This window comes from Equus asinus, chromosome 28, assembly GCF_041296235.1.
Source record: "Equus asinus isolate D_3611 breed Donkey chromosome 28, EquAss-T2T_v2, whole genome shotgun sequence".
In the NCBI taxonomy this organism is placed as follows: Eukaryota; Metazoa; Chordata; class Mammalia; order Perissodactyla; family Equidae; genus Equus; species Equus asinus.
In genome coordinates, this window is record NC_091817.1 from 23452191 (window position 1) to 23468373 (window position 16183).

Sequence of the window (16183 nt, forward strand, 5' to 3'; positions counted from 1 at the left end):
TTTTCATGATTTCTACAGAATAACAATGAGACAAATTTTAGCACAGAATTTTCTGATGGGAACTTCACAAACATTTGGCACACACTTTTCTCACAAGCTCCTAAATGCCAATAAATCTCCTATTTGTTTGTTTAAAATTGTATCATTTCATTTTTCAGAACCTGACTTGAAAACAAGCTATTACCTCTTTGAATTCATGCAATCTTAAAAATCTTCTAGAATCATCGAGTTACAAAATTTCTATCAGGAAAATCAAAAAGGCCCAGAGCTGAGAAGAACTTTGATATATGACCTGATTTAGCCCTTGCCTATAGACAGGTGAATTTAGTGAATAAGTATTAAAATTGATGACCTGCGGGCAATGGGCCCCACTTGATGTTTTGAGATATATACAAAGTGGTAAGATGACTCCCTCACCTCAAAGGAGTTTACAGCCCAGCAATGTGTTTCCTGAAGTGCATCCGCATCATTTGGGGGAGAAAGCATAATTGTAAAAAGGAACATTTCCAGTCTCCATCTCAGATTACGGATCAGAAATTCTAGGGATGGGGCCCAAGAACCTGCATTTTAAAAAGCATCCCAGAGCTAAATAGGGGGCCCATCATCCAGGGACATAAAAAAATTGGATCAGCACCTTCTGTCAGAAAACACTAAGTCATCTCTCAGCTGTACCCAGACATGCTTCTAAATTATATTCACCACTAAGTTTGATTGTGAGCTACACATTTTATAATAGAAATCCTTAGTGCAGAAACCTAAAATAGTGATCCACCATTCTCCCTAAAATGCCTAATTCACCTAACATTTAGTTTGGTTTCATTTAGCTCGTTTCAGCCTATTTTTTTCCCGTGACAGTAGTGTTCATGAGGAACAGTAATTTTCATAATTTCAAATTTCATCATTTTTCCTTTGACAGAAATACAAAAAACTAGTAATCATAAAGAAAAGTTGAATTCAGAGATACGTGAGATATTTGGACTTTAAGAAAGTAAGTTCCCAGCAGAATTAATTGGCATATAGAGAGTCTGTATAAGACCTAGCACCTTGTATACACAAAAATCACCTGGGAGTGATTATCAATGCAGATTGCAGAAGATTCCAACTGGGTAGAAGTAATACGGGTGACTGAGTTTTTAACAAGCACCCAGTTGATTCTGATGTGAATGGTTTTGAGAAAGCATTCCAGGGGTTTCAAGATTCTAAGCTCTTATATCTGAACCTCTCTTTGAGTCTAAAGCAATATATTATACATAGTAGATTGTCAATACATGCATATTTAATTAAAGTAACCACAAAAAGTAACAAACAGGGAAATCCAGTTCATCTATTGAGAGCCCACATTCTGTCAGTCACAGTCAGGGAATCTTGCTTATGTCACAAATTACTGTCCTCCAGAATTAGGAGCCATACGTAGTAAAAAACAACTTAATGTCGGCTTTGCTGTTGTTCCTTTTAGAGAGAATATAAAACATTCTAGTTACCTACTTTTAAAATTAAAAATATGCTGAACAGTGTGTGTGGCAAGGGGGACAGCTGACTGAGGGTGGGGTAAATGAGCGTTATTCTCTGGCCAACAGCAATAATCAGAGAAATATAATTCTGCGGATCATATGAAATGAAGCTAAATGGAATCTGTCCTCGATCTAAGTGTCTGTCCCCCAATCCTGATGTCAGGACTGTAATTTCCCTATTCCCGCAGGAATTAATTGTGGACAAAATAAACACTTGTGGTATTATCTAATCACTAATAACTCAGAGAACTGGGATGTTCTCATCTTCACTTCCTTTGAGGGGGACCAGAATATGAGTGTGTTCTGAGTTTGCAAGCTTTCTGAGTCTAGGAAGCCTGCTTCATATATTTATATAACACGTTATTTCTCAAATAGTCTGCAAACCTGTAAAAGGAGCACTGGCTTACTACTTAATGACTTTGTGACCTTGAACAAGTTAGTCGACCCCTCAAAGGCTCAGTTTTCTTAGCTGTAAGATGGGTACGCAGGTTGGTCTGCATTCATGGTCCAGGCTCTTCCCACTCGGCCATGACTCTCCCCACACCACGGTGCCTCACTGAGGCTTAGGATCTGTGGGAGGATCACATGAGATAATTTTTGAAAAAGTGCCGTCTTAGCTATAAAGCATTATACAGACGAAGTGGATTATTATTAGTCTTTTGTGAAGCCCAACCATAAAGATGCAAAGTGACTCAGAAAAAGAAAACAAGGTAGACAAACCTGAAGTACAACATCTACAGTACCTAGAACATTACCCTGTACATGGTAGGTAGGTGCTTAATAAGTACTGAGTGAGGAAAGAAAAATAGACAAGACAGGTTTGGTTCTCCACCATACCAGGTATGATACCAAGAAGGAATAAATACACCTAAAATCAAGGATAGTTTGATTCAATCACACAAGCCCCAATGCCCCAAGAGCCTAAGATCTTAAATTAAAAATTACTTGATATGAAAGAGTATTGAAATGTAAACTATGACCCACCATCTGCAATGAAATGGTTGTATTCTCACCTCTTCAATCTTTCAGATGCAACCTTGTAGGGATAGCAGAATCTGGGTAAGCTTGCTGAATTTTTTTTCCTTTTATCTGATAGATCTGCATAATCATCCTGGCAATCTTTAGAAGGAACAACAAATTCTGTAGAATGTTGGGTACCTAAGCTCTGTTTTGGATCTGGAAAGCTGACTTTTAATGATACTCTGATTTTAAGCAAACCAGATTTATCCCCTAAGCCACCCCCTCCCCAACGCAGACACACAAAAGGAGACTGGGGGGTGTAAATTATTTACTTTATAAAACAATTCTTTATAAGAGTGCTTTGTGGGTTTCCTAGAATATGTAAATGTGATTCAAATTTAAACGTACAAATTATACTACGTACAACTTTGACACCGACAGCTATTTGTAGAATGAGGCAAACCCATGCTGGGAAATAAAAGATTCAGGAGAAAAAATGTTTTCTTCTGGGTGGGCCTTAACTGCACTTCCCCCCTGCCCCCCGCTTTGCAAATATATTTTTAGGCTGGGCAACATTTCCAAAGCAAGGGTGGTTTTTTCTATTGTTGAAACAAACAAGTTTGCCTTCAGAGCCACAGAAATGCCTAGCTGTTAGAAAAAACCTTTTCCACTGGCCACTTGCCTCTCTTATCCCTACACAACCTTTCCTATTGACCCCTTCCTCTAGAAGGGCCCCTGGGGCTGTCTGGTGGAACTGATTGTAAAACCATTTTGTGCAGGAGAACCAGTTTCTTCAAAATCTCAGAGACCACCCAGAACATGCGCGATCTTTGGCAAATGTGCACTTGTTTCCTCAGTATTTGATTAGCTGTACGCTGAGTAACTGACCTGGGTTTCTGGGTATTTATTTTAAAAAGAGATGGGGAAAAAGAGATTTAAAAGATGAAGAAAGGGAGAAAATTTCTTCTCTCACCAAAAAATCTATTCAAAATTCATTTTAGGTATTTGTGTTCGGGAAGGGGCAGGACAAGAGAATTCAGTGCAAAGACCTCAACCAAGCTAAATCGTCCAAAATGAGCAAAAGCGTTTAAACTTCGTGTTGAGGGAGTAAGCATTTGCTGGAAGCTCCCTCGCAGGAAAACCTGTCCCTCCCCTCGAAAGCTTCCCAGGGTGGAAGTGTCTCCTGCGCGGATACCTATGGCCGGGAATGCCGGAGCAGGGTCCGCGATGGCAAAGGGAGGCAGGGGAGGCTCCGGGAGAACAGGCCCTGGCTTTGTCTCATCCCAATGTGTTCCTCTCCCCACAGCCTCCTCTCTCACATACTAGGTGCTCAATAAATGTCTGCGGGACGCAGGAAGCGAAAAATCCGAATCCGCCCCCATGCCCCATAGGCGAATTATCCGGAACGCAGGTTTACTCGGACCCACGTTCTCCTCGCGTTGGCTGAGGTCACTCGGCCTCGGCTGCTACGGCCCCAGCAGCAGGAGAGCAACCAGCAAGGCAAGCTGCTGGGGCCAAGATGGAGAGGAGGCCAGAGAGCGAGCGAGGCGGCGCGGGCCGCGAGCCCGGACACCCACCTGACCGCCGCGCGGACAACCAGCCCCGCGCGCCCATTGACAACGAGGCCAGCGCAGCCGGCGCGCGGGGCGGGGCGGGGCGTCCCGGCGCGCGCCCGGCCCCAGGCCCCGCCCCCGCCCGGCCCCGCACGCGCCCACCCAGGGCAGCGCTGGAGGAGGGGAGGCCGCGCCGCGCGCGCCGCCGCCGGCTGACGCGGCCCGGGCGCGCGCGCCTCCTCCGCTCCCCGCCCCTCCCCGTCCCGGGGGCCCGGCGCGCGGCCCTGCTGACGTCAGCGGGCGGCTGGCGGTGCGGGGTGCGCAGAGCCGCTGGCGCACTCGCCCCCTCCCCCGCCCCGCTGTGGCGCGCGCTCGCTCTCCCTTCATTTTTTTCTCCCCTCCCTCCCGGCCTCTCTCTCTCTCTCCCTCTCTCTCTCTCTCCCCCTGGAGCTCCCGGCTGTCCGCGGCTCCCTCGCGCTCTCCCTCTCTCTCCGGTAGGCTCCACTGAGCGATGCGAGCTCTGGGAGACAGCGACGCCGCCTCCCGCTAGAGACCTGCCCCCGGCCCGGCCCCCTGCCCAGCCCTGCCCAGCGCGCGGGGGTCGGCGAAGGCGCCGCGGACGCACCGACGGCTGAGGACCGGCGATGCACATGCACTAGCAGCACCCCCTAACTCACTCCCTGCACACCCCGCGCCGCCGCCGCCGCCTCCTCCGGCATCAGCGGCAGAAGGACCCACCCTGCCCCCCACCCCACCCTCCGCCGGCTCCGGCTGCGGCTCTTGCCTCGACTATTATTTTATTTTGGGTCGTGCACAAGCCTCAGTGCCTGCAGCCCGCGCCTCCTCGGACCGCGGGCGCCTCCTCCCTCGGCTCCGGATCCCCAGACCCCGGCCACCCTCGCCTCGACACCCCCAGAGCCCCGCCAGCTACCGCGAGTCTCCGCTGCTGGAATCTTGTTAGCGGCTGTCTTTTTGGGGGTTTCTGGTTTCCCGACATTTTTGTTTTCAGCCAAGGGGAGGATATCGTGATTTTTTCCCCTTTGAGCCCAGGCTCTGCTCTCTGGGGGGGTGGGGGGCGCGCCGAGCCGGGGAGCCGTGCCAGCCGAGTCGTGCGGGCTGTGGCAGGGAAGGGGCCACCATGGGATGTACTCTGAGCGCAGAGGAGAGAGCCGCCCTCGAGCGGAGCAAGGCGATTGAGAAAAACCTCAAAGAGGATGGCATCAGCGCCGCCAAAGACGTGAAATTACTCCTGCTGGGTAAGGACCGGGCTGCCACCCCCATACCCCCGACCCCGGCCCCTCCGCATCCCCTCCGCCAGCTCCCCCGCCCGACTCGCGCCCAGGAAGACCTGGTCCCGAGTTGGCACCACCATGTGCCCAGGATCGCCCACCCCCTCGCATGCCTTATCCCTTGCCCCCCCTGTTCCCCTAAGCTGACACTCACCAGTTTTTCCCCCCTGTCTGTCCCAACAGGGGCTGGAGAATCAGGAAAAAGCACCATTGTGAAGCAGATGAAGTAAGTCCCTGTGGCATTGGGATTTGTACTTATATTAAGAATAATTTTTTATCATTTGTGTTACCTTGCTCACTCCACATTGCTCTCCAGGCCCAGTTTTTAATTCGTGCACACACACACACACACACACACAGACCTGGATTTGACTCCCCTCCCCCACGCCCTACGTTGGTTCTGGGTCCTCCACCCCAACTCCCCGGGTGGGTGTTTTTTAGGGGGAAGGGAAGGGGAGAGCCTGTAGTTGTATGAATGACAGTGTCCGCCATATTGATCAGAACATCACACTATTGGCATGATTATGATCATTACTCTTGCTCGTGGGGTGTTTCGTGTGTATTGATGCCTCCATTTCTGTCTCTGTGTCTCTGTTTCGTTCTATCTCTATTTTTGTCTCCTCCTCCCTCCACCCCCCACTCCACATCCATAATCCCACTTCCCCCTGCTGTCCTCCTGGGGCAGTGATTTTGAACTTGGCTAAAACATGGAGGGGACCCAGCCCTAGGCTGGGGGTGGAGGATCAAGTGTCTGCTGTTCATGGATTTGGTGCTGAATTGGAGGCTGTGGTTTCTGCCACCTACCCCCCCCCCCACCCCCCAAAGAGGACAAGGGTTAGGGGAAGGGGCATGTGGGAGGGGAGGAGGTGGGTTTCCCAGCGGATGTGACTGCCACAGCTGTATCCAAGGCAGAGGTGGAAGGGGGACGCTGGCTGTGAGGCTGAATGCCCGCCCCTTGCTGCCCCCCCCTTCCTCCCCCACCCTCCCAGCGTTCGCTCTCCTGACACTGGCAGTTTCCTTCACTCTATGGCCTTTATCAATGTATTTATTTACACTCTGCATAGGCCGTGTTCTGTGTAATCTATCCACAATGCGGATTTCAGGCCCGCTTGCCGCCGCCCCCTTCTACCTTAGATATCAGTTTCCCCTCCTAATTAACTGGGGGTGGATTTGAGTGATGGTTGAAAATTAAAACAAAATGGGATATTCCTTCCCTTCCACACTTTCTCAATAAAGAGCCTCGCCCCTCCTTCCCACTCTCGGGCTCGCTTCTTGCCCCATCCGGCAGGTCCTGGAGAGCCCACAGGCGGCTTTGCTTGGGGAGGGGGTGGCCGGCGGGAAAGGGGTGCGTGCCCGCAGGGCCTCCAGGCCCTGCTGCTTCCGTTGGCCTGTCAGTTCGGGACGGAGGAGTTCGTTAAGACCGTTTAGCGAGGGTTCCACGTCGCTTTGCTGTGACACCTTGGTGCACACACAGCTCCTAATTAGGGGTTGCTGTGCAGTAAACAAAAATGATTATTCTTCAACTTGACAGAATAGCCGAAGTAATTGCATCCCGTAGGAAAACAATGGAAAATAAAAACCTCTTTCGTGGAAAGGTGGGTGGGAGACGAAGCATGCTTGCGGTTTCAGAACCGAGATGCAAAAAATCTTGCATGTGTAACAGGCATGACAAGCGGGTTCTAGGCGGCGCCATGATGGTAGGGAGTAGCGACTCGGAGACAATTTCATCCGGCTGCTTGACATGTGCTTATTTTTGTTTGAGAGCTCCCTGGAGCTTTCTTTGCAGAGGCCCCCTCGGCTCGCCGCACCCCTCTGAGCCATGGGTAATTTGGCCTGGGGCTTCTCTGGAGCTTGTGCAACCCAAATAGATGGGGAGGCGGGGCCTGGGGAATTGCTCTTTGCAACAAGGTGCATGTTGCATCTGCCTGGAGCCCTTGCAGGTCGGTAGATGCAAGCAGCGCCGCCCCTTTCTCCCGAAGGGGAACGTTTCAAAACTTCGGAAGGCTGTAATCTGAAGTGGCGGGCTCAGCCGGGTAGAAGCCCAAGCCACCGGAGCTGGGTGAGGTTTCAGGCGTTGCGAGTGGTGGACAGCGCCTAGCCGAGGCAGGAAAAGTCGGTGGGGCTCAGCTCGGTGGCACTCGGCTCGGCTCGGCGCGGGCTGGGCGCGGGGCTCGGAGGGACTCGGCAGTGTTCGGAGCCAAGTCGAGGCCCCGGCGGAGAGAGCCGAGCCGCTTCGGGGGGGGGGGGCCGAAGGCGTTCGGAAACACTCGGCGGTGGGGGCGGAGAAAGAAAGGAGGGGATACGCTAGAGTCTGCAAATTAACTTTGCATCTGCCAAAACAACTCCCTACCTGCTTTTCCTGAACAGGCCCCATAAATTAGGTTGATTTAATAGGAAGTTTAAAATTATATACCGAGTCCCCCCAAAGAGTACATCGCATTTTTTATTCAAAGCGTGCTGCGCTCTCTGAGGAGATAGGTGTGCCATTTTAGAATGAAAATTCCTGATAGTGTATGGGGCAGGAAATCTTAAATGAAGGCTGTATGTAGACCTTCGCAAGAAAGGCTTATCTGACTTGTATTGGGTTACACTGAGTAGGGGGGAAACATCAAGCGTTTGATGTTTGAGGTGGTTGAATCAGATATTCGATCATTTCTTCTCTTTTCCCTGCACTCTTCTCACTCCCACAGGACGCTTTTTTGCAGAAAAATGTCAGGCAACACTGAGATTTTGTAGGTAAAACTATTAATATTTTTAAAAAACAATACAGCGACTCTGTTTAGGAAGGAGGCTAGTTTGTTCAAAAGGCGGGTCGGAAAGATCCCTGGCCCAGGGCAGCTTCTCCACGAGGGACCCTGGCGTCCTGTCCTCCGGAAGCGTCCATGAATGGCAGCTTCTCCCCGGAGCCCTCCAGCTTGGCTTGAAATAAGTCAGATCAGGGCCTTGCGCCAAGCTGGTTGCAGGACTTGTTTTATTAACCACAAAATGTGGGATTGGTGTCACTGTATCCTAGTGACAAATTGTTTTGAGCCCTCCCTTGCAGAGATGATTTTACCATTTGCCACTCGACTGAGAGTCGCTTGAGTCAGGAGAACTGTCCTGTGGGTGGGGCCAGGCCCCAAAAGCTAGGTGGCATTTACAGAAAGCAATTTTTGACTTGCCTGTGCCATGCGATTGGTGATCAACCTATCAGGCTGTAGATACGAATTAATTAGGACGCTGTTTTATTTCACCTGGGCGGAGGAAACGAGAGAGTTCTCTGTGGGTGAGGCCCTGGGAGAACTTGCAGATTTCCTAATGGGGACCGGGGTTTAATAGCCCAGCCTGTTGGATTGAGAGGAAGAATATCCATATTCAGACATCTCCAGATCCTTTTTAATCAGCGTTTCCATAAGAGCAAAGAGCCATTACGTTCCGTCTCCATTCTCATCCACGTTGTGGTGTGATGATTAGAAGAACAAATAGGCTTCCGTATAGGCTCGTAGTAACTGAAGTTATATGAGAAGGGTCTGGTTCGCAGATGCAGCTTAGAACGAAGTGTTAACACCCCCATCAGCCTAGGAACATTGCTGGGAGACTGACCTTTGAAATTCTTTTGCTTGATACATGTTGTAATAGGAAACTTGCATCCACTTAAGAGATGCCGCAGATTAGACTGTCATTTTAAAAGCCCGATTCTGAATATTTTATTAAAAATTTCATTTGAACATAGCTTTCTGTGGTTTTTGTTTCTCTGTGTATGTGATTGTGACTAGTGTTTGGGAGCTCTGTCAGACAATCCAAAACATTTCAGTACTGAGAAATAAACAATGATAATTGAGACAGCACAAATATAATTTTACACATACCATGACTAATCAGTGACTTTTTTTACGTATGGCATTTTAAATAATTTTGCTTCTTAGGAGGTTATGACCTCATCTGTGATACAGCGTCATCATTTTTGCAGTCCATCAGTGGGACTCTTTTAGTCATTTAGACTAATCAAGATTTTTAAAAGGAAGAGTTAATTTTATTTAATTACCAAAACCTTTCCAGAGAAATCTCTTAAAGAATTATATTTTATGAAGTATGAAATCAGCGGAATATCGCTTTAAGTGACTTCCCGTTCTGAGCAAATAGTGACAACTGCTTGGACGTCTACCTGATGAAAATGTAAAATGAACTGTGGAGTTGCCATGGGCACCACAGTTTGCCCTCATTTGAGATGTTGAGTTTTCTGTGCTGTCGTGTTCAGGGTGTCTGTCTTTGGAGCATTAAGTGGACTTTTACGAAGATAGAGAGTTCAAAGGTGGCAATGAGGCATGGCTTGCTAGCTGGTAGGCTTTTCATAAATGGACACGGTAAAATGGAGCACTTTGGATGTGCCTTCATTCCCGAGGTTCCTGCTCAATGCCATTGTAAAACAAATTTAAGGATTTGCCTGGTAAAGACATACTTGCTCATACAAATATCTCAGCCCTTCCAGTGGGATATGATTGTGAGGACAGAGCCCACCCCGTCAGGGAAGGCAGTTTTAAGACATCACCTGCTGCTGAAAGCTGGTGGTTTCCTCCTACCAGCTGACCCTGACTTTGTAATTAGGCTGCCTCCTGTTTGGCTTAGGTTCAGGGCAAGCTCACGTTTATTCACCACACTGCTGTTCAGCGCCTACTAAGTGGCAGGCATTAGTGGAGGTGAATGGCAACTTGCAGCCATTACTCTGTAAAAGTGCAGCCGTCTAAAAGGCTGTTTCCTGCACATCCCTAAAGGGTCCCGTGTTGAGGCGGGGCTCCACTGAGAGCTACTCCTCTAGCTCTGTGGACTTGTTATTTCTGCAATCATCTTGTTGGCTGCTTTGCCCCGCTCCATTCCTCCTGTCTCCATGTTTATTCAAATGGATGCACCTTGCTCTCTGGAGACAGCATGAGTGCGAACAGAATGTCAGATCAAGTAGCAGATGAGTTCTCCTTTGCTGATGGATGGTGCTCTCTCTCTCTCTCCTTACTGTTCACTGAGCTGTAAATACCAGCAGACCTTCCTGCCAGAAGACTAGCCAACAATCCACCTCATCTCAGGAATCAGCTGTGGAATTCATGAACCTCAGTTACCTGTTGGATTTTGAAATAGAACCTGTCTGCTTGTTGAAAGGCTTGTTGCTGATTAGGTTAAATGACTGAAACTTCATGTGGGATTGACATGACTCAAGAGGAACCCAAAACTTCTGTCCTCTATGTGTGGGGCTAGGTTAGATGTACTGTGGCCAGAGTCCGAGTACTGTCTTGTTTCTTTAGCACTTGGAACTCCCCAGATTATATTGTGCTTCTTGGCATGCCACTTTTGCTAAAGATAGGACAGGATCACTCATGTCTTTCAGCTGCTCACATACCCTATCTCTGTTAACGCTGGAGATTTCATATGAGTAGAATAAGGCCCTATTTTTCTGACATGTGCTCAGTCCCTCTGGATGCAGGGACTTGGCTCCCTGTATCTCAGGGTGTTTTCAGTCTCTCATTTCTTAGGAAGCCAGACAGACCTTTATCAGGAGAGCACATCTTGATCTGAAAGACAGTAGACAAGCTGGTGAGGGGATGACTTCAAACTGAAAAAACATTTTGGAAAGCATTACCCCCAAATTTGACACTAGCAAAGAGCAACTTTTGATTTTGAAAAAAATTTTAAAAATTATGTGTGTGTGTTTGTGTGTGTATATACATACTACATGGATTTTAAAACAGTTAAAAGATGCTATGAGAAGGGTGCTACACCTCACTTTTTTTTTTTTTGAGGAAGATTAGCCCTGAGCTAACATCCACTGCCCATCCTCCTCTTTTTGCTGATGAAGGTTGGCCCTGAGCTAACATCTGTGCCTATCTTCCTCTACTTTATATTTGGGACACCTGTCACAGTGTGGCTTGATAAGCGGTGCATAGGTCCACACCTGGGATCCAAACCAGCGAACCCCAGGCTGCTGAAACGGAGCGTGCAAACTTAACCGCTGCACCACCAGGCTGGCTCCCACCTCACTTTCTTGTTGAGTACATCATCAGAAAAAGCTTGAAGGCGCTCAGATGATCTCCATTCTAAGAATTTGTTCAAATTTGTCTCATATTTTTGTTTTATTCCCTGCCTCTCATTCATGCACTATACTGGTTAGAAAAGAAACTGTCTAACAAATCAGCCATTAGCTTAGGGGGGATGGAGAGGAAGGGCAGTGGCCTGTTATGAGTTCAAAGAAATAGGTAGTTTCCTACTTAGAGAAGCAGTTTGGCACACTTCTCTAAAATTGAGAGGTGATTAAGAACCAGGCTGCCTGGCTTCAGATCTTGGCTCTACCACCAACTAGACATGTGACCTTAAACAAGTTACTTAGCTTTTGCACCTTCATTTCCTTGCCTGTAAGATGGGGTTGATAATAAAAATAACTACATAGGAGGGTTGTTGTGAGCATTAAATGATGTAATTTAGGAAATGCCCTTCTAACATTTTCTAGAACATGGAAATCATCATAGAGATGTCAGCTATAGTTTTTCTTATTCCTCTAATTGATTTGTGGGTGTTCCCTTCCCATATGGAGTTCTCTTCTCAAGTATGTGGGACTTAGCTGCCCTGAGAGCCAGAAGGGGGGCACTGTGTTTCGTGCTCGTGGCTTCTTCCCCTTGCCTGCTCTGCAGCACCAGTTATATAACACACTGTGTTGTCATAACTGATGTGACATTTTTGATGGCGCAGCTGCTTCAGCCCTAGAGGCTGGAGTGATATTACAGAGAGTGGGAAAGAGCACTGGACCAGGAGTCAAGACAAGTAGCTCTGCCCCTGCCTCTCTGGGGACTTTGTTTCCTGAAAGAGTTAGACCCTGGGTACCTCAAGCTCCTTTCCTGTTCTGAGTGGTCTATGAAATGGAGATTTACCTTCCTTTTTAGGGTCTTGAAGTCTTTGACACAAGGTTCTAAATATAAAGCATCAATTATGGTTCCATCCTGTGGGGGTAGGTGGTACCCATGAAAGCTCTTTTAAGGCCAAGATAACAGCAGAATAGCAACTTCAACCACAAAGCTTTGTCAGCCAGGAAAGTCGTAGTCCTGAGAGGCATTTTGCGAAAACCACCTCTAACCAAACTTTTCATGCAGACATGGTTCTCAAACCAAAGAGGAGGATCTGAAAGTATCCTGTTAGTAAGAAACAGGATGTTTCTGGGAGCAAAGACCCAGTGACATGTTAGAGGCAGAAGTGGTTTGTCTGTGGCTTCTAGGATGCTTAGAAATGGAGACAGTCCTGGCTTCCACCAGGGTTGGCTACATGTGAAGAAACTTGTCTGGGTTCAGGTGCCTAAGGTCCAGGGAGTTGGGAGGTTGGCGGACCAGTGAAAGGGGAGGATCAGGAGAAGGGTGTGGTAGTTGTGTCTCATTCTCTGACTTGACTTCGGGCAGGTCGTTCAGCCCCTCGGAGCCTCAGTTGTTCATCTCTTCATGAGGATATGGACTTTCCCCATAGAATTTCTCAAGCCTCTGTCAGGTTTCTAGCTCTAAGGTGCAGTAAATGCAAAGAGAAACCTAGAAGCCTGACACGCAGCGGGGAACAGTGGGAGTATTTACCGCCCACAGCTTTTATCTGCTGAGCCATCTTTAGTTCTAATTTTCTTTACAGAGCAAAGGAAAAACATTGTGCTTTTCATAGCACCAAAAAATTAAAGTAAAATAAAATCCTACAAGGCTAATAGTCAGTGCCCTGAATTTGTCCCCCTACTCTCTTGATTTCGCAACCAAGAATGGTGAAAAGAGGAAAAGGGGATAATATGTAAGGATGGGACTCCATGGCCAAGGATGTACCCTGGCTTCTCTGCCTAGGTCTTAGCTGACAGATGGATCTTCTATGGAAAATCATTACTTAAGGGGACAGCGTCTCTATGCTGTAAAATCAACCCTGGGTCACCTGCCTCCAGGGTCACAGAGCACTAATGCTTATTACACGCTGCAAATTAATTAGGTTTATGTGTCTGTCTCCCTTGTTAGTCTGGGTGCCCTCTCCCCACCAGGGCTCCCTAAAGCAGGGATAGTGACTTACTTTTATTCATAATATAGCACTGAACCCAATGTCTGGCACAAAGGAGATGCTTTAATAAATGTTAGTTGAAGAACGGAGAGGAAGAAATGAGGTGCACAAGGAATGCAGACTCATTTCTACATAAGCCAGAATAATAGTATTGAAAGCCTCTGATGGTCATGGGTTGTGTTCATCATTTTCAATCCAATCCATTATCTTTGTTTTTTTCACGTCAACCTATGAGGAAATGCAGTCATCAACTCCATCTTACAGATGAGGAAGTGAGGCTCAGAGAAGTTAGGAGGCTTGCTCAAGGCCACACAGCTTAGTAAGTGACAGCAATGGTTTCAGACCATGATTTGTCTAATTCCAAAACTTATGTCCTTTCATTCTAACCCCACACAGTTCTTACTAGACCACCCCCAGCATAGGCAATTGAGAGTTGGCAGACCAGGACCCAGGACCCACCAGCAAAGGGGATGCCAACAGTCTTGATTGAGGTCGGTAGCTGAGAGCATAGCAAGTGCTCGATTGGTGCTAGGTTCCTTCTGGAGGTGTGGAGGTGGTGGTCATCATCAGGTATCATGTTGATTCTGACACCACTGTTCCCTAACCACCATCTGGACAGCTCCTAAAGTCATTTTCCATTCCTGCCTCAGAAGTGTGGGCCATTTGTAGGTGGCAGCAGAGAGAAGCTGCCACTGAAGGCTCTGGCTTTTGTGGAAGCAGGTGGCTTGGAGAAGACCTGGGAAAGACAAGATAGTAGGATATCCATCCATTTAATCATCCATCCATTCGTCGATCCATCAATCCAATTGTCCATCCATAAGCATTTCATTTACTGAGGGCCTGTTGTGTGCTAGGCATATACATGGTGTCATGGAGGTAGAGAGGAAGGTCTCAGTCCCTGCCCTTGAGGAACTGAGGCTACAGGGAGCTCCATGTAAAAGACTCTTACACTTCAGGGCAGGAAGTGCCATAAAGCTATGGGAGAACCAAGGGCACCTTCTCTAGGCAGGAAGTTCAGAGGGGTCAGCAAAGAGAAAATGACATGTGGGCTGAGTCTTAAAAACAAGGAGTAGTTAGCTAGGTGGAAAAACGGAATGCCAGGTAGGGGGCCCAACATGTGCAAAGGCACTAAGACATATCACCACATGCAACATACTGGGAATATAAAATAATTTGGTTTGATTAGAGCACAGTATGTAAGAGGAGTATCAAGAGATGAAGGGCCTTGTCTATTATGCTAAGGACTTTGGATTTTATTCTGAATATAATGAGATGCCGCCAGAGGATTTTAAGGAAATGGGTGGCTGGATGCATTTGTGCTTTAGGAAGATCACCTGTGAGGCCAGGAGGGAGTCAGGTCTGGACGTTAGGAGACTAGATGGGGAATGTTATTTCTGTGATCCAGGTAGAAAAGATTAAGAACTAAATTAAAGCAGTGGGTGTGGGAAAAGGAGACAGACTTAGGAGATATTTGGGCGGTGAAATAATTGAACTTATTTGATGATCAATTGAAAGGGCATTGAGGAGGAACTAAATTTTAAAGGGTGTAGACAAGAATAAGTCCAGGGTTCCTGGCTTGGGCCACAGGTGGGATCGTAGTGTCATTCTCTGAGATGGAGAAATGCGGGAGCAAGAGGGAAGACAGAGAGAAAAATGATGACTGACTTTGGTCATGTCAATGACGCTTGTGGATCATCCAAGTGGAGATCCCTGGCAGGCAGTTGGATATGTGGATTAGGAGATAGAACGCACCTGGGGAGAAGGGTCAATTTGGAATTCTGTGGTGTTTGTGGGCAGTGAGAGCCGTGGAAGTTGGTAATCTCACCAATCTGAGTGAGAAGGGGAGAGAAGGCCGAGGATACATCTCCCACCACACTCACACACCCCAGCTCCAGGAGATGAGAATCGCTTAGGAAGAGGAGCCTGTGAGGGAAACTGAGGAGTGAGCCGAGAGATAGGAAAGAAACTTACATAGAGCAGCATCATGAAAGCCAAGGAAGGAAGGAGTTTCAAGAAGGTGAGGAAGTGGTTAGTGGAGTTGGATACTGCAGTAGTCAAATAAGTGAAGACTGGCAGGTGTCCACTGGCTCTGGAAAGTTGCTAGTGACCTTGGCAAGAGCAGTTCCAATAGAGTTGCAGGAGAAACGCCAATGGTAGTGGGAGTTGAGTAAGTGGGACTGAGGAAGTTGAGGCTGTGAATGGAGACTCTTGGAAAAGAAATCTGGGCTATAGAAGGAAGGGGACAGAGGTAGGGAGAGAGAGAGGGTATAGGGCTCTGGGAGAGCTTTCTTTTTACTGTTCCCTTGGCTAGCATGGCAGGACTTGGATCCACTGAGAAGCTGTAAAGAAAGAGCCCAGATGGAGGGAGATGTTGAAGATATGGGAAAGAAGTGTTAGAAGGAGCAGAGCCCCAAGAGGGTGGGCAGAGAGGGGGTGCAGAGTGTGGACTGTGGCTTGATCTCCACATGAATGTGTATCTTTTTCCCTGAGACTGACAGGAGGGCAGTAAGGATGGGAGTGGGTAGAGAAATTGGGGGGCAGGATGGAGGGAACAAGAAGTTGAAGGAGTTCCTGCCTTATCATTTATTTTTTTCTCTGTGAAGTGGGAAGAATTAAACAGCAGCTGTGCTCATTTACCAGCACACTAAAGACTGGTAACCTTTATTCTATTCAAAGCACTCATTTATTCATTTACCCACTGTTTATCTAGCACCTGTTGTGTGTTAGGCACTGTTCTAGGTGCTTGGAGATTCAGTGGTGAGCACGTCAGTCCCAGGGGAATCAGGCAATAACTCCAGAAACAAATACTTGGACACAGTCATTGCAGACAGTGAGAATT

The 16183-nt window shown here is 47.7% G+C and overlaps 1 protein-coding gene across 2 annotated transcripts in view; it reads left to right on the forward strand.

Annotated features, from left to right (window-relative positions):
- The first annotated feature begins 4302 nt into the window (after window positions 1-4302).
- Window positions 4303-16183, forward strand: part of GNAO1 (G protein subunit alpha o1) — a 169082-nt gene continuing 157201 nt past the window's right edge. The window contains exons 1-2 of one of the 2 annotated variants that reach the window (XM_044761536.2): window positions 4303-5280; window positions 5497-5539. In XM_044761536.2, coding sequence (XP_044617471.1) covers window positions 5163-5280; window positions 5497-5539 — 161 coding nt within the window. In that variant the 5' untranslated portion in view covers window positions 4303-5162. The remainder of the gene's footprint in view (window positions 5281-5496; window positions 5540-16183) is intronic. The other variant, XM_044761535.2, reaches the window with a different exon arrangement.